This window comes from Odocoileus virginianus, chromosome 34 (assembly GCF_023699985.2).
Source record: "Odocoileus virginianus isolate 20LAN1187 ecotype Illinois chromosome 34, Ovbor_1.2, whole genome shotgun sequence".
Lineage (NCBI taxonomy): Eukaryota > Metazoa > Chordata > Mammalia > Artiodactyla > Cervidae > Odocoileus > Odocoileus virginianus.
The window spans coordinates 15217144-15241143 of record NC_069707.1 but is presented as its reverse complement, the minus strand read 5'-3'; the positions used below and the strand labels follow the sequence as shown (position 1 = coordinate 15241143).

The following is a 24000-nucleotide window of genomic DNA, read 5'->3' as shown; positions in this document are numbered from 1 at the left end:
TGACTGTCTTCCAGTTGCTTATTCACACAGCCCGCTTTCGAGCTGAGTCTAGGTACTCAGTTAAGGGGTCGGAATGAGATTTCTGAGATTTATAGGTAATGAAAAGAACAGGTTGTACTGAAGATACCACGTGTAGGAACTAAGCGCTCTTAGGGGACTCGAGTGAACCTGTGATCCTTGCTTTTTCCAAAATGAGCATTGCAGTCTTGTCCACATTTAACTCCTTTTCTGTAGATAGTTTAACAAGTTCTGTGTTTTCTGCCGTTGAACGTGGAAATGGCGTTTCTTATCTGCTGATCACTTACAACAGGTGTTAAACAATTTGTGTCACTCTCGAGTCTTACCATGGTTGACTGTCTGCAGTGGTTGAGGGACTCGTATATTTTCTTCTTGCTGCTTAGTCGTTCAGTTATGTCCAACTCTCCGCGGGCCTGTGGACTGTAGCCTGCCAGGCTCCTTTGTCCATGGAATTTTCCAGGCAAGTATATTGGAGCAGGTTGCCATTTCCTACTCCAGGGGACCTTCCTGATCCAGGGATCAAACCTGCCTCTCTTTATCTCCTGCATTGGCAAGCAGATTCTGTACCACTAGCGCCACCTAGGGATCCCACATGTTTTCTTATCAGAATTTAAAATCCTCTTTCCATAAGGACACATTTTTCCCCTAAAAATAAAAGCACCTACAAGTCTAGCCGCTTTTCAGCTCTATCTGTTGAGAACCCATGTGACCATAACGCACTCAGTTCAGTTGAGTGGCTCAGTGTCTGACTCTTTGCGACTCCATGGACTGTAGCACGCCAGGTTTCCCTGTCCATCACCAGCTCCCGGAGCTTGCTCAAACTCATGTCCATCACGTCGTTGATGCCACCTAACCATCTCATCCTCTGTCATTTCCTTCTCCTCCTGCCTTCAATCTTTCCCACCATCAAGGTCTTTTCAAATGAGTCAGTTCTTCACATCAGGTGGCCAAAGTATTGAGCTTCAGCTTCAGCATCAGTCCTTCCAATGAGTATTCAGTACTGATTTCTTTTAGGATTGATGGGTTTGATCTCCTTGCTGGTAATATTGACTGTAAGCCTCTTATTTCACACTGTTGTGGTTTTTCCAGTAGGGACCTCTTTTTGAATGTGATTGACACCGACTCATTCCTGTGCCTTAATAAAGGGTAATGCTGATAAACAGTGAGCACCTTAAAAGCTGAAAAGCAGTTGGGCTCCTCAGTGATACTCAGTCAATTGCTTTCCCCTATTTGTGTGATTGGGCTTCCCCGATGGTTCAGTGGGTAAAGAATCTGCCTACAGTGCAGGAGACAGGAGATGTGGGTCGACTCCTGGGTCAGGAAAATCCCCTGGAGAAAGAAATGGCAACCCTCTCCCGTATTCTTGCCAGAAAAATCCCATGGACAGTGGAGTCTGGCGGGCTACAGTCAACGGGGTCACAAAGAATCAGACAGAGCTAGCGACTGAGCGTGAGCATGATTTGCATGATCGGATTGACGAGTGTTTCTGGGATGTTAATTTGTAAGGATTGGCTTTGTTGGCTCTTGACAAGACGTGCATTTAAATTTTCACCCTGCTGCTTTATCAAGGGAGCTCAGAGCTGCTCTAGAGCTTGGCTTTTTTGTTTGCAAGATTCCTAAGACTCTAGCAGATGCAGCCTCTTGCCCAGTGTTACAGAGTCCTTAGCCGAGTCTGTAATGCTGCTTGGGCACTGAAGCGCTGTGCCACTGGCCTGGTCCTGCCTGTACCTTTCAGCAATCCGCGTGTCCGGGCTGAAAGTGGATGAGGACCCCTACAGCCGGCTCACTTCCTGGGCTTTTGGATGGATGTGTGAGGGTAGCGGCAGTGGGGGTGTTTTTATGTTTTGTCGTCCGTTCCTGTCCGTCTGATTCTGAAGAGTCTGCCATCAGTTGCAGGGCATTGAAGTCTGGCAAAAGCAATGATGGAAGGGTTGTCAGTCCTGGAAAGTGGAGGGCAGTCAGCCTCCCTCTTTCTGCCTCAGCAGTATTGAATATTCCAAGGCTGAGTCCACTGGGAAGACAGGATATACCACTGAGATTCTTGACACTCCTCAGTCTCAGTTTACTTGTCAATTAAATGGGCATAATGGCACTCACCTCATGTATTTATGAGCTGACATGCATAATTGTCACCATTTTCCCCTCAGGTCTGGGATTCCTTCTTCAGCTCAGTCCCTCCACATATGGATGCAGTTTGAAGTCATCAGGTGCTTCCTTGGTACTGGGATAGGTGGTCATTCTTTTGTTGACGCCAGAGCTAACGTTTCACACTTCTTCAGAACTGTCCTCCCAGACATGTTCCTCCAGCGCTGTTATCAAAATACAAACAGGGCAGACATGTCTTTTGTAGAAGGGGTTACATTCCAACCTTTTTCTTTAAGAAAACAAAACAAATCAAAGCAGTTTGACAAGACACTATAACCAGGACCTCAAGGAAAATGAGATTTTTTTTTTTTTCTAGACCAGCTTCCTCCTAAGTCAGGATGCTGCGTGTGTTAGCCTGCTCAGAGTACCATCTCCTCCTGCCAGCAGTGCAGTTTCCTTGGCCTCAGCCTTTTTCTCAGTATTCCAGTTAGTGCTGAAAATCTGTCAGTGCTAAAAATACACACCGTATTTACGCTGGGGCTTCCCTCATGGCTGAGTGGTGAAAGAATCCATTTGCAATGCAGGAGACGCAGGTTTGATCCCTGGGTCGGCAAGATCCTCCAGAGAAATGAGTGGCAGCCTACTCCAGTATTCATGCCTGGAGAATCCCATGGACTGAGAATCCTGGTGGGCTACAGTCCATGGGGTCGCGAAGAGTCGAACACGACTTAAGCGACTCAGCATGCAGTTTATGTGCTGGAGTGACTACCTGGAAGAAATTTTTAAAGCTTCCTTTCTAGGGTATGATAATCACGTTCAGTTTGCACCTAGTTCGTTTGTTAGTAAAGTGATTCTGTCAGTACATCAGTGAGGAGCTGACCTCGGGAATGCAATTGTCATCTGTTACATGGAAGGCATTTGATACTGATCGTCACATCTTTTATGCTACAGTTAAAAACATGTGTGGTATTTCTCTTTCTCTTTCTAGCTGCAGGAGGCTGACATTGTGGTCTTGGGCTCACCCAAGCCGGAAGAGATTCCCCTTTCTTGGATTCAACCAGGAACTACTGTTTTCAACTGTTCACATGACTTTCTATCAGGTAAATGGCTTCGGGTTGGTGCCAGGCCCCTGATCAAAGCAGGCGAGATTGCAATAAGAAAGGCTAACCTTATTCAGAAAGAGTATGTTCCTGAAATGATGGTCACTGTCAACATAGAAACACGGTTAAGGCAACTGCCTTTTCAGTTACTTATATTGGAACCATATTGTTGGGCAAAGAGCAACCAAGATGGAAGTTGCAGTAGCAGCCGCCTCCCCTCCCCTCCCCTCATTGAAATGTCCCCTGCTGTCCTCTAGCATCAGACAGACCAGTCAGCTGTGACCTACAGCAGGCAGTCTGTACATGTGTGAGGGAAACTAGGAATAGTATTCTCACAGTCTTTCTGAAACAGCAGAATGCTTTCTCCTAAAGCACTCTTAGGTGAACTTCAACACATAAAAGTAGATAAAAACACAGCTGCCAGAGGGAGGGGAGTGGAGACCAGCTCCCCTGTGTTCATAATTTCCCTTTGCAGTTACCCTTCAAGCACTTCTTGGAGCCCCAGAGTCAATCAGAATGCTGGGAAAGTCATCCTTAGAAACAGAAGAGGTCTTGCGGTGGGTGTCGATATTTGATGGCATTTGCTCCGAGATCCAGGAATCTCCTAGATCACATCAGGTCCCTCTCAGGGTAGCTGAAGCTGTGTCAGAGCCAGGATGCCCACCCAGGGGGCCAGTAGGAGCTGATCCAGCAGGCGGACCTTTTTCTTATTCACAGAAAGACACTCAGGCTTTGAGAGCTTTGGACCACACCCAGCCACCCTCTCGAGTCCCATGACCTGTGTATGCAACAGACAGTGGCAGAGGAAGACAGAGAATCTTCCTTCCTTGCTGCCTGTGGCTGCCAGTTTCAACATGGGGTGGGAATGTGGGGCTGTACTGAGCTGTCCAGAGGATGGTGTTTTTTTTTTCTTTTCCCCCAAAGCTGGTCAAAACTTGAGCCAAAAGGGGTAGAAGTATCTATTAGTACAGGCATCCTAGACCTTGAAACTTAGGCAGCCTCGCAACACAGAGTGACATAGAGAATCGTGTCTAGGAGAAAATAAATATAACTTCTGAACTGGTCACCTTGGGATGACCATTTTACATTCTTCCACTAAAAAAAAAGCATTAAACTTAATTGTATTGGAACATAATAGAAAAGAAAGGGATATGCTAAAAGCTTTACTGGAATTCGTTTAACTATTTCTTCAAAAAGAGAAACAATGCACCTTCCTCTTTAGGAAATGTAACTCCTCCCAGAATTGACCAATCAGATTAAAATCCCCTTGGAGCTGAAGGGCACAAGGTGGTGTGGGGTGTTTTGAAGGGAAGATGCTCAGGAATTTTCCAGAATGCTCCTGTATTCAGCTCACAAACACACACATGAATGAAGCAATTAGAGGTACAGTATAATATGAAATGGAATTAATGGCTTTTTTTTAAATAAATAGAAAGCACGTTCAATTCTCTACTCAGTTCTTTGAAATATATGTAGTTTGTGGGTGTAACTTTTTTTTTCTGAAAAGAAAAAAATGCTTGGCCCATTAACAGTGTACGTGCACTGTTTTGGAAGGCAACTCTGCTCACCACTGTACCACAAATGCCATGCCCTGTTTTAATTTGCTCAGAATCCTAGTGGGATCAGGAAAGTCAGTTAAGACTTTATTGTTATTTTTTTTAAGGAATGCTTCCTTGATACAGTGTTTACTTGCTTTTTTTTATTAGAGTTTTTATGTTTAGGGTGATTTGGGCACCACTGGTTGGAGATATGAGAGTTGACTTCAGTGTTCTTTTAGATTCCTGTGTGCCCTACAATTACATGAAGGTTGACGTATGTTTTACGGTTGAAATGGTGCCCTGTTTCTAATATGTTTCTTTTTTAAGACCATTATTTTTTAAAAGATATTTTTAAAACATTAAATTTTGATGTAACAATTCTCTTTAGGGGGAAAAAAAACAAGATTCTGTATGTATACAGATTGCAGTTTATTTTTAGTTTATCTGGTCCAATATTAGTAGTTTTATTGATTTTTGAGTGTCCAGAATATTACCTGACACAGTAGAAGGACTTAGTAAATACTGTGTTGAATGAGTGACTAAACATGGATTCAGAATTATTCTCTGGTTACAGTTTTAAGTTAGTTTTAGATATAAAGGCATTTCCTTAAACTTGTTCTCCACTTAAAAAAACAGGGCTGATGGGGCAGAGGCAAAGATGAAAAAACGCTATGCTGATTAAACAGATGAATGTTTCCAGTCGGCACTATTTCTAATAGCATTTCATTTCTCAGTAGTTAGAAGTTTTCAGTTTAGCAACTTTGATTAGTATGAGAATTTAATCTCTGAATAAATTGAAGAAAGACTTTTCCCCTCTTTTATATATAATTTTCCACTTGAAGCAAGCGAAGACCTTTTTCAAGCATTATTAAAAAGAAAGTTGCTTTTATTTCAATTTAAGAGGAAAAGAATGTTTAATATACTTATGATTAGGTGAAGGCAGGGCTTTATAATGAAATTTTCCTGGTCATCTTAATGGTACAGAGTTCCCCTTCCCCCCTTGTAAAAATAGATGGGATGGGGTGATTTATGATGAGGTAATTCTATAGGGGCATTTTAGTGAATACGTAATCCCCAGAGAGATTTTCATGATGGCTGATAGCCCAGAGGCAGTGCTTGGAAAACAATTACACCTAACTTGTTGGATTGGGTCCCTCTTCTGTGGCATAAGTCTCATGTTTAGATTGAAAACAGGGCCATAGCAGGGTTCAGTTGTCTAGGTACAAGGATTTTATTTTCTAAAACATTATTTCAAATGAAAGAAATGGGCTCTGGTTTTGTAATGCTCTGCATGCCAAAGGTCAAAATTCATCCTCAGCAAAACCATCGTGTACCAAATATTCAGACTTAGTTTCTGATGTACCAATGAGATAAAGGAGATACTGGTCTTATGGGGGCCCAGAGAAGAGTGTCAAAATGGCAACTTAAAGGGTCAGAGTAGTTCAGAGAGAGCATCATTTGAAGCAAACATGATTCTGTAGAGTGGGGACAGGGGGCTACATCCCAGGACTCATGCTAATTAGAGTTGCTAAGATTCCCAGGGTGGTCTCAAAGCAGCTCCTATTTGAAAAGGGCCCTTCTGTTTTCCAGGGAAACATATTATAACACCTTAGCCTGAAATTTTCTCATTGTGGCAAGTTTGGTTACTGTAAGAAAAGTGTGATAAGTGAAAGGCCATCTTTTAAAGGGATTCACTGGCTTGTCCCTGGAGGAAGGAGCTGTGAGCTATGGGGTGTGTTAGTGGGACGTGAAAAGAGCCATTTTGTTTGGGGGCCCTGCTCAACTTACAGACTGAGTGTGGACAGCCCTCTGGCTGGGGCCTGACCTCTTCCTACGCAGTGGGCCTGGTGAGGTAATGATTTCCTTTTTTGAGTCTCCTTAGTCAAGAAATTTACTAACCATGTATTCTGGATTCCCGGAGTTACCATCTTAATTGCTTCCGTTTCTCCATATTCAGAACTTTCCATTCCATTTTCAGATTGCATTGATTCCTACTACAAAAGCAACACAGTGGTTGTAATAGAAAAGGTTCGAAGTATACCACAGGGAAGAAAAAAAATAGCTAACTTCTGACTCAGTCAACTTGAGGTATCCATCCGAGATTTTTTTCCCCATTTAAATATTACACTTCATTTTATTGGCTGGAATATAGTAGAAGGAAAAGCAAATAATACACTAAAGCATTTCAGAAGTTCAGATAACCTTCTTTAAAATGAGAAATGCTGGTTCCTGCAAGAGTCTTCTAAAGTTTGAGATATGTGTGTCTTTTGTGTTGTCTTTTAAACTCTTACGTGATTTTAGCTGCATTCTATTGTATGCAAGACAGTAGCTAAAAGTGTGAAATTGTTCACTATATAATTCTATAGGTGAAGTAATCTTCATTGACATGGGTATTCATAATTATACTCCTGGAACATCCATTTATAAGTTGAATGCAACTTTTTCTTATTTCCCCATCATTTAAAGGTAGAGGTAAGAATGAGGGAAACATATTTCTTTTCCTTAGGGGTTGGGTAAGACCTTTAGATCAGATCTCCAGTGTTTCAAACAAAGCAGATCTTTCTCATTCTCTAGACTCTTGGCTTTTGCCTAAATATGATGTATAAAACTGAAGTATTGCTAATCTCTTTAAACAATACATGAGGGATATGATTTTCTAACACCATTAATACATCTGACAATAGAACATCACAAACACTTACTCTTAAGTGTTATGTTTTCTTTCTTGCAAAGAACTGTCAGGAAAATGGATAAATTTAAGAGTAGAGTGGTCCAAAAAAGAACAAGATAGTCTCTTACTTTAAAAAATTTACTGTTAGCAACATAGGCTAAAGCATTTTTACATGTGCATTTACTTTTCACAAACTTCTTAAGTGCCAACCACAGTAGAATTCTTATATGCTTCTCTGTATTTTAAAATTCAGGTAATCCTCAAACTTAATATCTTAAAATACAACTTCTTAGTTTTTTAAAAACAGTTTATTTGGTTGCAGCACTTGGGATCTTTAGTTGCAGGTTGCGAGCTCTTAGTTACGGCATATGGGATCTGGTTCCCTAACTAGGGATTGAACCTGGGCCCCATGCATTGGGAGCACAGTCTTAGCCACTGGATCATCAGTTCAGTTCAATTCAGTCGCTCAGTCATGTCTGACTCTGCGACCCCATGAACCGCAGCACGCCAAGCCTCCCTGTCCATCACCAACTCCCAGAGTTTACCCAAATCCATGTCCCTTGAGTTGGTAATGCCATCCAACCATCTCATCCTCTGACGTCCCCTTCTCCTCCTGCCCCCAATCCTTCCCAGCATCAGGGTCTTTTCCAATGAGTCAGCTCTTTGCATCAGGTGGCCAAAGTATTGGAGTTTTAGCTTCAGCATCAGTCCTTCCAATGAACACCCAGGACTGATCTCCTTTAGGATGGACTGGTTGGCTCTCCTTGCAATCCACGAGACTCTCAAGAGTCTTCTCCAACACCACAGTTCAAAAGCATCAATTCTTCAGCGCTCAGCTTTCTTTATAGTCCAACTCTCACATCCATACACGACTACTGGACAAACCATAGCCTTGACTAGATGGACCAAGGAAGTCCTAATTTTCTCAGTTTTGATGGAGAATTGACAGAGTCAATTTTTTTTAAAATAATTTTATTTATTTATTTCCTTTGGGCTTGCTGGGTCTTTGTTGCTACTCAGGCTTTCCTCTAATTACAGCAAGTGGGGGCTACTCTGTAGCTGCAAGGAGGGAGTGTCTCATTGCAGTGGCTTCGCTTGTTGCAGAGCACAGGCCCTGGGGCGCACGGGCCGCAACCGTTGTGGTTCCAAGACTCTGGAGCACAGGCTCAGTAGTTGTGGCAAACGGGCTTAGTTGCTTCACGCACGGCATGTGGGATCCTCCCGGCCCAGGGATCAAACCTGTGTCTCCTGCATTGGGCACACAGGTTCTTTACCTGTGAGCCCAGCTCTGTCACTTTTAGGACAAGGATTTTATAAAGCCTGATCTTTCACATAGCACTTTACCTGGGCTTATTCTGTAGGCATTTAGATCTTCCTTTTTATACTTTGTAATCATACATGGAATTGCTTTGACTTTATATGTGTTGTTTAAACATACATATAATATGCCAGGCATTTTTCATACCATATCACATTCAGTTCTCACAAAACTCTGTAAGGTTGAACAACATTAATTAACAAGCCCAAAGTCACAATTGCCAGTAAGAGGTAGAGGCAAGATTTTAATCCAGTCAAACTCTAAATCTGTGGCCCAATTGGGAGCCCCAAGGCTATGCCAGGACCTATCTGGTGACCTACTACCTGTAGTTATGCCATGACACGCTCACTTCCTTGGTTGAAAATGAAAACGTCATTCATCATCTTGGCATTTTACAGGGAAAAAACAGTAGGCTACAAATGACGATATGCTGAAAGTCTTTTTTTTCCTTTCCCCAGGGAAGGCTGCATGCATTTCTCCTGGCGTCCATGGTATTAGTCCCATCGCCAAAGATGTGAGTCTCCTTGCTGCTGCTCTGCGGATTCAGGTTTGTCTGACCCAGTTATTTGAGAATTTTTTAATTAATGAATGCAAACTTTTTAAAATTGTACTTGGATCTCTCACGTTTTCTTTTTTAAAGAAAATCCTACACATTTAATTACATGTGAGTAAAATTATTCCCGAGGTCCACTTGAATTATTTTGCAACTTTTGTCCCTTTTCATGACACAGTATCCCTGAACGATGCTTAGTATTTTCATAGTTTAGATACGTAAGCCGTCAGCCTTTACTTGTCTAACATCCCTTCCTTCCTACCCCCTATTAAAGAACATGGTCAGCAGCGGAAGGAGATGGCTCCGTGAGCAGCAGCACCGCAGATGGAGACTTCACTGCTTGAAACTTCAGCCTCTGTCCCCTGTACCAAGGTATTTGGGTGATTTGTTTATACTATCAGCTCACCTTAGATACCCAAAGTTAGCCGTTGAATGGGGGCACAACTCAGGCTGTTATGGCTTTGATGATAGATAGCGCTCTCTAATCAAATTGCAGCACTGTTTTTTCTGTCCTTTAATTCCTCCAAAATTAAATAATAATGAGCATGTTTACCATATTCTGTCGATTCTAAGATGTAGATTTTTTCATACATCTGAAATCAGCACGCACGTTCCTCTCAAAGATGTATCTTGTATTCAGTGGTAGTGTTTTTTCTTAACGGTACCTCAGATTTGACAAAATATGGTACTTTTTGGAATATGCTTTTCCTTGTCAGAGATGCCCAACACACACAGTCAGCTTGGTCTGAAGGGCCTTGTAGGTTTCCATGCTGGGGGTGAATGACCAACCAAACCAATCACCATTCCACGTGGGAGTGGAGCTCCGCTCTCTTCAGAACATAGTGGTATCTGCTGTCTGACGGGACACTCTGGGACAGTCCAGATGGATATTTTCTTGAGTGATAGTTAATGAAGTGAAAGCTACATATTCCCTCTGTGTGAATTTGGAAATGCAAACTGTGGGACAATCTCAGCATGTGATTTTAGAACAGTTCGTTAGATAAGCTATCTCAGCCAGATAGATGACAGATGCATTTTCCAGCCTCAGAGTGAATCCCCTATGGTTCCCCTCTATTACTGAATTGGCCCAACCCCCTTCCTGCAGGAGGCACCCTTAAGGCCAGCGATTAAACAGGTGATCCTGCCTGCTCTCTTGGAACACACAGAATGTCGGCGATAACACCACCAGGAATTGACTCATTTTTCACTTGAAAACCAGTTGCTTTTCAGAACTGACCTGTTTCCTTGGGTCACAGCCAACCACTATGATTCGATTATACCCACCAGGCTGGTGAAACCCTCCAAGCTGTGTTTTCACTCCTCAGATAGACTAAACATCTTAGTCATCTTCTGGTTCATTAATACATACATTCCAAGGAATGTTCTTTGTCCTAATCATCCCTATATTAGTGCCGTCTGTTTCATAAAATGTTTCTTGATTACTTATGTTGTTATCGCACCTTCATTTTTAGAAGTCAGTAAGTCAATTCTATTCGCAGAGAGCTTAGAGAAAATTGAGAAGAACTCGGCCAAATTGTGTACCAAAGTCTTTGTACAAATCCAGATAAATCCACTTGGAGGGGAAAAGCCCTTCAATTGCTTAAGCAAATCTGACTTCTAGAGCCACTGGGGAAAGCAAGTCAGGGTGAGTAGTTTATAAATCACTCAGAAAATCCAAATGATGTCACCGTCACTCTTCAGCTAGTGAAGAGAAAACCTGGGAGATACTCCAAGAGTAGCCTATTCAATTTAGGAGATTGTGGGAGGAGAGAGAGAGGAAAAAAGGAGTAGCCAGGAAGGCAAAATGAAGTGGGACCATGGTCGGTGAAGCAGGGAAGAGACCCAGAAAAGAAAATACTAGGGGATCTGGGGGAGAGGTTAGATGTGTGTGTAGTCGCTCAGTCATGTCTGATCCCGTGGACTGTAGCCCACCAGGCTCCTCTGTCCATGGAATTCTCCAGGCAAAAATACTGGAGTGGGTTGCCATATCCTTCTCCAGGAGATCTTCCCCACTCAGGGATCAAACCCGGGTCTTCTGTTCTGTGGGCAGATTCTTTACTGTCTGAGCCACCTACCTTGCAGCAGTCACAGAGCTCCACCCACATCCGGGCCAAGACAGCCTTCCCCCTCTCCAGCTCAAGTGTATATTGAAAGTAGGTTTTCTGTGACTTCTTGCACGAAGGTCAGGCTTCATGGGTCATGGAGGAGAACACGAGATAATGTGAGGGCTGAGAGTAGATTGTCTGCAGTAGCAACAGAAAAAAATAGAGCCTGCCAGTGGAGAGACCGCTGTGCCCCAAAATTGGGGCTCCAGGGCCAATCAGGAGACAGCTGCTCCATCAGACGTCAGCCCCCCAGACTAAGTCAGAGACAGGTGGATCGGACAAACTCCCGATAAGAGAAGCAGCTGAGCTCAGAAGCCTTCTGAGAAGCTTAGCACATGCTGATTTCTATAGCATTCCTGTTAAGATGAGCAGCAGTGTGTGCATCATTGTTTGCCCAGCGACACTCTAGAGTTCCAAAAATTTCCTGTGTCTGAAGTTGAGCTTCAGGGCACTAGCTCCATTTACCGACAGTTATGTAATTAATGAAATATTTTGAAATGCAGTTTTGGACTTGAACTAGGGAAGCGATAGGAAAAGTATGGACACAGATGAAAGACAAGAGCATTTCCACATATTTGAATCGCCAAGAGACACATGTGGCTAGCCCAGTAGGAAAGCATTATGCAATAAGCCCTGTGTTCCTGGTTAAAGAATTCAGCGATGACCCATAGAAGACCTTGTGCGCTAATCATGGTATTATCTTTAAGGGTGGCCTTTGGGCACATTGTAATATGCCGTCTTCTTTCCTATGGCAGGGGTGTATCCTTATACCTGGGCAGAAGTTTAGAATTATGAGTTTTAGAGTTGTTTCTCTGTCTAAAGGAACGTACTGTTTTCTCGTGTATTTTAATTGTTAACAGTTGTACATAATCCTACTTGGCGAAAAGGACCACAAGGCATTTGATTTAATTGTTGGCGTGGTGGGTGGATGTTTTCTACCCTAGCAGCGACCACCTAAGCTGAGCAGACTCTCTTACCTCTTCTGTTCCCCCCACCCAGTGATATCGAGATTTCGAGAGCACAGACTCCAAAAGCTGTGGAAATCCTTGCCAAGGAGATAGGATTGCTTGCAGATGAAATTGAAATCTATGGCAAAAACAAAGCCAAAGTACATTTGTCCTTGCTGGAAAGGTTAAAGGATCAAGCCGATGGAAAATACATCTTGGTTGCTGGGTAAGAGCAATTTTTTAAATCTCTTTTACTAAGAATTCACGTTTGTAAAACTCTGTACCCTATTTATATCACCACACCCCTCCAATCCATCCTCTTCTCCAACTTTGACATTATTGTGTCCATTTCATTTGGTACTCCTTCATCTGATGTGAGATAAGTTTTTATTTTCAGTGCAAACCAAATGAGTCCCCTCCACAGAATGTAAAGTGTAACGAGTTCCTAATCCAGGGCTTGGCTTTCTGTTTCTCATATTGTGTTTTGATCACCCTGATTCCTCCTTGAATTTATCATTTTGCTTTTCATGATTAAAATCAAAGTAAGAATTGAAAGTGAAAATATTTTGAGCTGAACAGTGTGCTTTTTTGGGTTCTCCTTAGAAATAACATTGGAAAATTAACAGCTACTTGTGTGAGATGACAGACTTTTCAGTTAGTAACCTTAATATTTATGATTTTGCATTATAAAAACTCATTTCTCAAGAAAGAGAAATTTCAGAATTAATGTTGGGTTGTTTACATTTATGTCACTCATTTTATAAAAGGCAAATGCATAGTTTTCTTGTGAAGGAGCATTGGCTTTATTTTGCCTCTTTAAAAAAAAAAAAAAAAATACATTCACCAGCTGAAGAATGATAGAAAACAAGGGATTGCAAATATTTATTTAATGTGACCCGAGGGAACATCAGGAGACCATATAAATTCCTTTGTTGTCTTGAAATGTCATTGCATTGACTTACTAATGATATATAGGCCAAGGCTTGGAGCACAAAACCTTATTTATTAACAGGAAGAGACATTTCTTTTAGAACTGGACTTGACTCATCGTTGATTTGTTTTTTACATATCTAATTATTCATGTAAGTGCTCTCTTTTTCTGGTTATAAAAATCATGCATACTTGTAAAATTTGAAAAATACAAAAAGTTATAAACAAAGTATAAACAGCTGTTCACATTTGAGACCATCTTGACACAGATGCAGTCCGTCATAAATGCAGTCGTGCTGCACACGCTGTTCTGTAAGCAAGCAGATTATCAACAGTATGTTGTATACCTATCTTCATGTGAGTCAGCGTAGAGCTATGTTATCATTTTGCATGACTGCATGACATGCTACTGCTCACATCCAGGTCCTTCAGTGTGCTGGAGGACGGGACTGGGAGTGGTGGTAACGGTGGTAAAAATACCTGACATGAGAGTGGGGTCCATTTTGCAATCTTCCCAGCATTGAGAAGCACATCTGTGGCTCAGCCACTGATAATACAGCATGTTTCTAATTCTTTGAGTGTGTTGAGGCAGAAAAAATGGTCTGAAAATATCATAGAGATGTCCCATAATTTATTTAACCAGTTGTCTGTTGACGGGGTCTTAAATTGTTTCCCATTTTTGGCCATTATAAATCATGCTGAAATTAACAACCATGAGTGTGCATCTTTGTACTTTTATCCAATGATGTTCTTAGGAAAGAAATCCCTAGAGATGAACTCAATTTTTCATTCCTGCAAATAGAGATAAAAGTACAAATAAAGCAAGATAGCATCCTTAGTATCACGTCGTTAATGGTATAGTGATTTCTTTATATTTCTTCCACTGCCTCCTTTACCCTCCCACCTCCTTGTCCTCGTCTCAGTCTTCTTTGGTTATTGTTTTCTTAAAGGGATGGAGGGCTAGAGTCATTCTGTGACTGTGTTTTTAAGGAATTCATACCTTGCTGCAGCTCCTCGATTCTGTGGCTTAAACCTCTCTCAGACTTCCAGACTCACGACAGCTAGATTCCCAATCCTAGTGGGATCCTCTCCAACCTAGGAACCCCAACCCTGATATCCCCATAACTGAGCTTCAGGAAGCCTCTTCGAGAGCAGATGTTGGCCCCATCAGAAGCACCCTCTGGAGCAGATCTGTAGAAGGAGCCAACTGACTTGGGGGAACTCCTGGGTCCAAGATTTTGGAGTAAATATCCAGGCATCATTGCTTTTCTGGAAGTATACTTGATAAGAGTTTGTTTACAGTGAATTCATTAACTCTTAGACATGAAAAGTGAAAGTCGCACAGTTGTGTTCAACTCTTTGAGATCCCGTGGACTGTAGCCTCTTCCATGCAATTCTCCAGGCAAGAATACTGGAGTGGGTTGCCATTTCCTTTTTCAGGGGATCTTCCCAACTCAGGGGTCGACCCTGGGTCTCCTGCATTGCTGGCATGTTCTTTACCAACTCGGGAAGCGCTATTAGACATGTAGGACATGAAGAACTTCCAAAGCAAACTGAGCATCTTATCCACATATTTGTCATCCCTTCTCCCAGGCTTTAAGTGCTCTTGGTAAGGTTTGCTGGTTTTCTCACCCCGCTTAAGAGCGGAGGGATTAGGAAAACTCAGGAGTATGCAGTCTCAGTTGATGAAGGAGGAATCAGGCAGCCATTTTCCACGTGGAATGGCTCTGTTTTGAGCCTGTCAGTATTGGAAGTAAAAGCACAAATCTAGACGAAACCCTGCCCTTCACTGGGAACGCAGTATTGGTATTTCTGAAACAAAGCCTCTGATGGTATCATTATCAGATTCCTAACTTGAAGTCATACCATCAAGGCCTGGCCTCCAGCCACATGCTGGAGAGTGCCCACCTGCATGGCCGTCTAGGATCGTCACTACGTGTTCGCCCATGCCCAGTAGGGCATGGTTCTGCCCTGGCTCTGCTGGCCTTTATGTGTATCACTGAGCTGAAGAAGACTGGCTGTATGTTGTACGTGGAAGTGAAAATTAAACCTGAATTCTCAAGTAGAGGTTTAACCCCACGAGATCAACAGTTGTTTTTCTAAAACCGTGCTATAAATGCCCTTACAGACCTATGAAGGAACGAAAATCCAAATTGTATTTCTTTCACCTGCATTGAAAAAGAAGCCACGAATGTAGGACTTTGAGATGTATGTATGCATCTGTCACAGAGTTTGATGGGTTTTAGAAAATAAATACCTCACTACATTCTGTAAGACAGGAAGGAATAAACTCCCTTGCCAGCTCAACAAGGGATATCTTCTTAAGTGTGTAAACTGCCTTTGTTATCTAATCTTTTAATAGCTGCATGTTAGAAATCTGTTTAAAACAGCAGGACAGTCATTTTATTTGTAGTCTAAAATGAAAACTTCATTTGAAATAAAATCATCTTTCATTTTGGCCAGGTCAGTGATGGAAAAGTGACATTATCAAGCCATTATACACATGGTTGCAGCTTCTTTAGAAATATAAATTACCCATCCATTAAATGGAGAGTTTTTTTCCTTTTCCTGAAAGGTATTTTTTTTTTAATCTGAAAACTACTTTGTTCCATTGACTAAAAATTTAGCATAAAGAAAAGTTAAAAGGAGAAGACAATCTCTTATCACTCAGAAGTATTTATATTTTCTTCCAGAATTTTATCTCTGCTTCTATCCTTTTTTACACATTGAAATCATGTCATAAATACTGTTTTGTGTCCTGCTTTTATCCCTGAATACTTTTAAGTCTTTTCTCATGCTTTAGAAAAATTCAAATATCCAAGTAATTTTTCAATAGACCTAAATAACAAATATTTGCTATTGTACATTTGAATTCATGTACAGATGTGACTTAAATATATCAACAGTGGGATTAAAATATAAAACCGTGGGATTAAAAAAAATCTTCTACTATTAATAACCCAAATGCAAAACAGATTAATTCGTTTTTAAAAGCTATCCTTCAAACTTTAGTATTTCTTATTCTGTCAGAATCATCTGTATTTCATCAGCTACACTTCGCATGGTATTTACACCTACACATCACTTTATTTGCTCTGCCTGACAAAATGAAAAGTATTGGGAATTGTTCACGGAAAGATGCCAAAAGAATCTTAGGGGCTCTTGAGTTTTACATATTTTCCCAGTTACACTAATGAAAAGGAATTTGTTTGAGAACTTGACTCGGAGTGCAGCTGCAAGGCATTGAGAGTGTATGGGTCTCCATCCGTCCTTCACTGATTTCCATACAGAAATTTTTAGAATTTCTCTGAATCGCGTGGACTGAGCGTGTCAAATCCGTGAATACGCTGAATTTCACATTAAAGAAAACTTAACTATTCACATCACTATTTTTTCCCTCTAGGGTGCTAAATACCTGATTTGATTTTATTTATCTTTTAATGCTTCAAACAATTTTGGTCAGTGTAAAAATAACTCGATTGGCTTTTCTAAAGTTTCAGTTTTCTGCTTTGGCTAAGTATTTAAAGATCTGTGAGTTTTTCTTCTGTTCACATGACTTGCAGAGCAGAAAAAAATATTTAGAAGCAACCAGGGACTTTGAACTGTTGGCCTCAGTCAGTTGTGATGGGAAACACAACCGAGTGAACCACGATTACCCATTTTTATCATTAGGTTTAAAAAGGTTTTGAAAAAACCTTCCAAATCCTGCAGATGCCTGGGATGAGCATTATGTATTCAAATCCTCTTTAAGCAAAGAACTTTGGAGTTCACGGTTCAACCCATGGCTAATGGCAATAATACTGTCCAACAGGATTCTAGATCTCAAGAAACGGATCAATTTTATGACTTCTTTCTGCATAAGCAATCTCTTTGACCTTTGAGTAAATGGTAAGCTTCTTTTAGTATGAGTCCAAAATGTCACGAGGACTTTGCAGGTGGCTCAGTGGCAAAAAGACTCTGCCTGCCAAGCAGAAGACACAGTTTGATTCCTGGGTCAGGAAGATTCCCCTTGAGAAGGAAACGGCAACCCCGTCCAGTATTCTTGCCTGGGAAATCCCATGGACAAAGGAGCCTGGTGGACTATGGTCCATGGGATCGCAGATTCGGGCATGACTTAGCGACTAAACAACAACAACAAATTGTCACAGAGTACTTTAGTTCATTGTTTACCTGTAGTTGACAGTGAATAACAGTTTGTCTTAGGAAAGGTGTCATTTCTTTTCCTAACGTATTTTGCTCATCTGTACTTGGACGTGTGACAGAAACGCAATAGAAATAGTCCTTCACTTCAGCACACTTGTAGTAATAATGCCCTCAGAAAAGTTAGAGAATAAGCATGAAATGGTTCCTGTGGGAGGGAGCAGGTGACTCTCCGGGAGGAGATGAAGAAGATAATGAAGCGCAGCCACAGTTCCATCTCCATGAAGTTCTTACAGAAAAGGAAATTAGGTTAACATGGCGCTTGTCCTTTCCTAAGTCAACTGAACCATTGGGAACCTGAGCTAAAGATCGTGAGAGGAACAATTAAGCCAAATTTTGATGCCAAATGTAGGAATGAGGCAAAATAAAATTTTTATTGTAACCCTCTTTTGATTGCTCCCCATAAATACTTCCTACTTTCTGGTTTTCCTGAATTGTATTAGTTGGCAGAACGCGAAGCAGTCCTATGTTTCTAATTAAGAGTTGGATGGTTAGCTGAAGCTTTTGGGAGGTCATCTCTGGGCGTGTCTGCTTTTGGCTCTCTCCAGCAGCGATGTGAGTGATCCTTGGGGATGAAAATATAATCCTTCTTGTGACATATTTAAGTCAAGCCTGTATTCAAGTAAAGCCCGTATTCCTTTGCAGGCCGTAAAGGCCACTACAGTACTTAACCCACCCTTCGTGTGACCTGCATTTTCTTGAAGATCATGATGCCAGTGGCTTTTGGCTGGAGCTGCTTCTCCGAGCAGCATTCTGGTGGGCTCACCAGCTATGCTGTTGCTAAATCTGTGACTGATTATCACTGGACCACCTTTGAGGCTGTGGCCACTCCCTTGGTCCCCCTGTCCCACCTGTGTCTCCTGTCAAGGCTTCCCTCTCATTCTTAATTTCCTTTTGCTCTTTTCTTCCAACTGTCCCCTTAGAGACAGTGTTCTTAACAATTCTGTCTTTATCCCTTTTGTCCTTTGTTAACTCTTACTGAGTGGTCATCCCCATTCCCATGCTTTATATGACTCATTGTCCATAAGAACTTCCCTCCACAGAGATAACCTAGTGACATCAGACCATTTGCCTGGATTTAATTTCCTGGTTTATTAATCCGTGTGGCCTTGAGCAGGTTGCTTCAAATTGCTGTGCCTCGGTGTCCTTATTTATCAAATGAAGATAAAAATTAACCCAGTAAATATAAAGCACAGGACCTAGGATATGAATTACCCCAAACTGACTCTCACTTTTATCTGGCTAATGCTTATTCATTTGTCAGGTCTCAGATGTCACTTCCTCCAGGAAGTCTTCTTGATGTCCCAAATCTAATTAGATCATCCTGCATACTCTCAAGATACAGTCTTACTGCCGTTTCCCCTGTCTCAGCATTTCTCAGATTCATTGTAAATGCCGGTTTAGCTCTCCATATCTCCCATCGGCTGTGTGGCTTCCTGCTAGCTCAGACAGTAAAGAATCTGCCTGCAATGCAGGAGCACCAGGTTTGATCCCTGGGTTGGGGAAAAGCCTCTGGAGAAGGGAATGGCAACTCACTCGAGTATTCTTCTTGCCTGGAGAATCCCACAGACAGAGGAGTCTAGTGGGCTATAGTTTGTGGGTTCGCAAACAGTCAGACGTGACTGAGCGACTAACCCTACACTACTACTCTCTCCCATTGTCTATAAGCTCTATGAGGTCAGCAGTGGAGTCCAACATGGTTATCATTGTGTCCCCAGGGTCTAATAACCTGGACTTAGTGCTAGTCAAGATATATTTGCTGAAAGAATGATTGTATAGCCGTGGTGGTCTGAGATAGTTGTGTTGCTTCCTTGTGGTCACATCGCTGCATTTTGCAGGTCAGAAAACTCTGTCATCAGTTTTGCTGTGTTTGAGTCTCCTAGACAATTTGGCTCATACCCTCTAACTCATAGAAGACTAAACTGTAAGCCCAAAGAAGTTTTAAAAACTTGTAGCACTGATTAGAATATGCTAAGGGACAATTTCATAGGTCTTTTCTTGGGAATGTAATAACTCATCTGTCCTGTTTTCTTCTACTGTGATGTGAACGTGTGATGCTTGGCTTTTTAGGGTGTGAGCCCCCGGAACAGAGGTGACCTCCTTAGTGTGTTTAGGGGCTGTGGACTTATTCCTTCTAAATATTTGAGGGGTTGCTGTATGGGAAGGGAGTCGGCTAAGTGTGTCTATAGGAGGCTATGGGAATGCTCACATCTCTGCTTTAGGACAAAGAACTTGTCTAACTGTAAAAGTTATCATGAAATGAATGGGCCACCCTGGAGGTAATGAGCCTCCAGCCTGGTTTGTGTTCAAACATGGCTAGAAAAGCCACGGACATTGATGGCAAGAAGGAGACAGATGAGTGGGGACATTAGAGTCCCATCTAATGGACAAGTCTGGCCACACGTCACCATGTATGGACCATTGACTTAGGCTCGGTGCCCACAAAACACCCTCAGTAAATGGCTCTGGTAGAACAAATGCCAGATTATCCATCAGCAAGAAATGACATCAGCTTAATTATTAAATCACTTTGATAGATAAGTTTATGCCATTTCCTGAAGTTGATAATGTTATTGGCACTACTGCTAAATAACTTTTCTTAACTGGCTCTCTTGATACGGGTGTATCTGTATCTTGACTTTTAAGTGTGGACTTTATGATGTAAATGAACCACAAAGGTCCAAGGAAGTTGAGTGATTCAGGGATTTTGGCGTGGCCTGGTCTCTACTGGTCTCCTTCGATTGGTTCTTGTACCATAGATTGATTTTGCATAAGTTGTCTAGAAAACATTATTAAGGTTACTGTTTTTTCCCCAAATCAGGATCACACCTACCCCTCTTGGAGAAGGAAAAAGTACAGTTACAATTGGGCTTGTACAGGCATTGACTGCGCATCTGAACGTCAATTCCTTTGCCTGTCTCAGGCAGCCTTCTCAAGGACCGACTTTCGGAGTTAAAGGTAATTTATTTAACAGCTAGTATATACATTGGAAAAGACCCGGATACTGGGAAAGATTGAGGGGAGAAGGAAAAAGAGGGAACAGAGGATGAGCTGATGGGATGGCATCATTGACTCAGTGGACGTGAGTTGGGGCAAATTCTGGGAGACAGTGAAGGAGCGGGAAGCCTGGCGTGCCACAGTCCATGGGGTCTCAATGAGTCAGACATGACCAAGCGACTGAACAGCAACAACAACAAATACTTTTCAGAGCAAAATTCATCACCAGCAAATGTGGAACTGGTCCATTTCGTCCCTACAAGCACGCCCCACTCCCCAGCGCACCACCCTGCACTCAGTAGGTGGAGGTCTCCTGTACTTGGTCCTCCCGCCGAGAGAGCTGCAAGGGGAAGTCTGAGTGGAGGTCCCCAGGAAACCCATCCCCTTCCCTCACTCAGACAGTGATCCACCCAGCTTTTGCTCAGGATTCCAGCCTTGAGCAGAAGCCCTCCATTTCAACAGTTCCTTCTCTGCTGAGTGGTTTTAAAATGCTGCCGTTCATACCATTGTTTTATCATCCCTGCCAAAGTAGAGGTGTTTCCATCGAAACAGTTAGAGACCCCTAGGTCGGCCCCCAAGCCTCATCTCATCAGAGCTGCCGTGTGGGGCTGCAGGAGCTATGGAAGCTGACTGTGGACTGGGACATGAGATGAAATTCCCCTGTGGCTGTGGGTGTGCTGAGATCTGGCTCCTACACGTTCACTTGTCTTTTTTCATCGATTTATCATGAATCATTCTTCAGCTCACTTTGTATCAGCATTCATTGCCATAGTTCTTGTTCTCAGTACTTTGTGGTTTTTAGCAGTGTTATATTTATATTGCTGTTACAAGTATTAATAACTCCTAACTTTAAGTACTCTTAGAATGTCATGTATTATATAGTGCAGCGAACGCTAGACTTGGACAAGAAGGCTGGGGTTTTATTTGTGGCTATCTTTCTTACCACTGTGTGACCTTTAGCCAGTCACAACCTCTCTGAGCCACAATTGTAAAAGGCATATAGTACTAGGCTTACCAATTTGTTGTGAGGACCAAATAGGATATAAAAATAGGATAAACTGTAAGATAATAATGGATGCAGAAGGTATTGTTTTAGGAAAGAGAAGTCTTTTTAATGTGATAACTTTACTATTTTGAAGGATAAGCATTATGACAAATCGTATATGCTATTCACTAAAATAAACTGATAGAGTCTGTACTCTGTAAATCTGTTTATCAGGTAGATTTTATTTAGGAAACATTTTTTGGTACTTAAATTCATGTGCATTTTATTTAAAAAAATTTTTTTTAATTCATATTGAAGTGTAGTTGCTTTATAATGCTGTGCTAGTTTCTACTATACAACGAAACGAATCTGCCGTGTATTTACATGTGTCCCCTCCGTTTGAGATGACCATAGAGCATTGAGTTCCCTGATCTGTACAGTCTGTTCTCAGTTAGAAAACTAACATCTATTTTCTACATAGTAGCAATAGTGTATATGTGTCAGTGCCAATCCCCCAATTCATCCCACCCCCCTTTACCCCCCCTTAGTATCTATCCACGTATTTGTTCTCTATGTGTGTTTCTGTTTCTGCTTTGCAAATAGGATGGTCTATACCACATGTGCATTTTAGACAAAGCATAGCCACATCTAATCATTCATGAGATAATCCCATGTTCGGTGTAACAGCATTTGCTATGTTATGCTTGTGTGTGCTGTGTGCCTAATCGCTCAGTGGTATCCGACTCTTTGTGACCCCATGGACTGTAGCCCACCAGACTCCTGTTCATGGGGATTCTCCAAGCAAGCATACAGGAGTGGGTTTCCATGCCCTCCTCCAGGGGATCTTCCCAACCCAGGGATCGAACTCAGGTCTCCTGCATTGCAGGCAGATTCTTTACTGTTTGAGCCACCAGCAAAGCCCCAGAAGACTGGAGTGGGTCACCTGTCCTTTCTCCAGGGGGTCTTCCCGACCCAGGAATTGAACCGGGGTCTCCTGCATTGCGGGTGAATTCTTCACCAGCTCAACTACCAGGGAAGCCCATGTTATGCTTACCCTCCTCTAAACAAAGAGACCGAAGTCCTTCATTACAGAGTGGGTCATGGGGTGAAAGTCTCCCCTTTCTGTTCTGCTTTGCCACACCAGTAATGTCGCTCACTGCCTGTACTTCTTACATCTTGGGGTTACATGCCTCCCTGTTGGGTTTGGGGAACCGTTACTCTGGGGCTCTTGTGTAGCTATACTTGGCAACTCATCTCAAATGCTACCTGCTCTGTTGTTTAGGAGGAGCTGCAGGCGGTGGATACGCCCAGGTCATCCCTATGGAGGAGGTAAGATTTCAAAGAGATGTGTCTTATGTGTCTGTTTTTCCCTCCTGGAACCTTATAGACCCATAGTACTTTATCCTCCAACCCAAAGTCCTAAAGGATCTGAAAACCAGAAATGTTTGCATGACTCATTTGGAGGCAAAACCTGACATTTACTGTTAGGAGCTTCTTGTGGATTTTGTCTATGCTGCTTGTTGTAAATATTCGTATATTTTTCTGCAGAAATACTGTTTTTGATTAATGGATGCTGACCTGGACCTTGCTTGGAATGTTTTAGAAATAGATTATGTATATCACACTACCTTTCTGCATTCCAAAAAAATTCTGAGTCCCGAAACCCACCTCAGGGTTCTGGATGAGAGGATGCAGGGTTGTCTCTCCATATTTTATTCTGCTGTATTCAGGAAGGCTGGACTCTTCACCTCTGTGGATTGAGACCTCGGAATCAAATCCAGCCGGCCGTCTGTATCCCCAGGTTCCACATCCATGGTTTTTAACAGTTGCAGCTTGAAAATACTCAGAAAAAAGATCTTTTTCCAGAAATTCCAAAAAGCAAAACTTCAGCTTAATGCACACTGGCAGCTATTTCCATAACATTTACTTGGTATTGGGTATTTATGATAAGTAGTCTAGTGATGATTTAGATTATACTGGAGGATGTGTGTATGTTTGTATACAAATACTACCCTATTGGACATAAGGGACTTTGAAGGTCTGGCTTTTGGTATCTGCGGGAGTCCTGAAACCAGTTTCCCATGGAGGGATGACCATAGTTCCAAGGAAGAATGACCCAAAAGTGGCAATGGTATAAATTCTTTTTTCTCCAAGATCACTTTCTTCCACCCTGCGTAACTCTTGCTGGTCCCATGGATTTCACCCATGACCAGGTCCCATCAGTTCCACTCTTTGCATCAGTCTCTTGGGTCAGGTCCTAAGGAATCTTCCTCAACCCGTGTCTGAGCAGGTTACTTTCCTGTTGTGTTTGTCTCAACAGGGACTCCACCATTCTCTGTCCAGCACAACACAGCCGGTCCCCATGTGCCTACATTCCTGCCATCTCCCCAGCCACCCGCCGTCTCAACTTCCCACACACCACAGTCTCTCTCCACCCTGTCAAGCTACTTGGATTCCTGCTCTCTTGTCTTTTGGTTCAAAGTCTGGAAGATTTCTCCCTTCCTTTCCTGCTGTCCCTGCCTAGCTCACACATCCAGCTTCTACTCCATCCAT

At 42.2% G+C, this 24000-nt stretch overlaps 1 protein-coding gene across 4 annotated transcripts in view; it reads left to right on the top strand.

Moving 5' to 3' along the window:
• The window catches only part of MTHFD1L (methylenetetrahydrofolate dehydrogenase (NADP+ dependent) 1 like), a 176222-nt gene that overhangs the window by 27064 nt on the left and 125158 nt on the right, over window positions 1-24000 (top strand). For 3 of the 4 annotated variants that reach the window (XM_070461630.1, XM_070461631.1, XM_020895877.2), the window contains exons 8-13: window positions 3092-3203; window positions 9189-9277; window positions 9558-9655; window positions 12388-12561; window positions 20287-20423; window positions 22730-22776. In XM_070461630.1, the coding sequence (XP_070317731.1) occupies window positions 3092-3203; window positions 9189-9277; window positions 9558-9655; window positions 12388-12561; window positions 20287-20423; window positions 22730-22776 (657 nt within the window). Of the gene's footprint in view, window positions 1-3091; window positions 3204-9188; window positions 9278-9557; window positions 9656-10782; window positions 10940-12387; window positions 12562-20286; window positions 20424-22729; window positions 22777-24000 lie in introns of those variants that run through there. The other variant, XM_070461632.1, reaches the window with a different exon arrangement.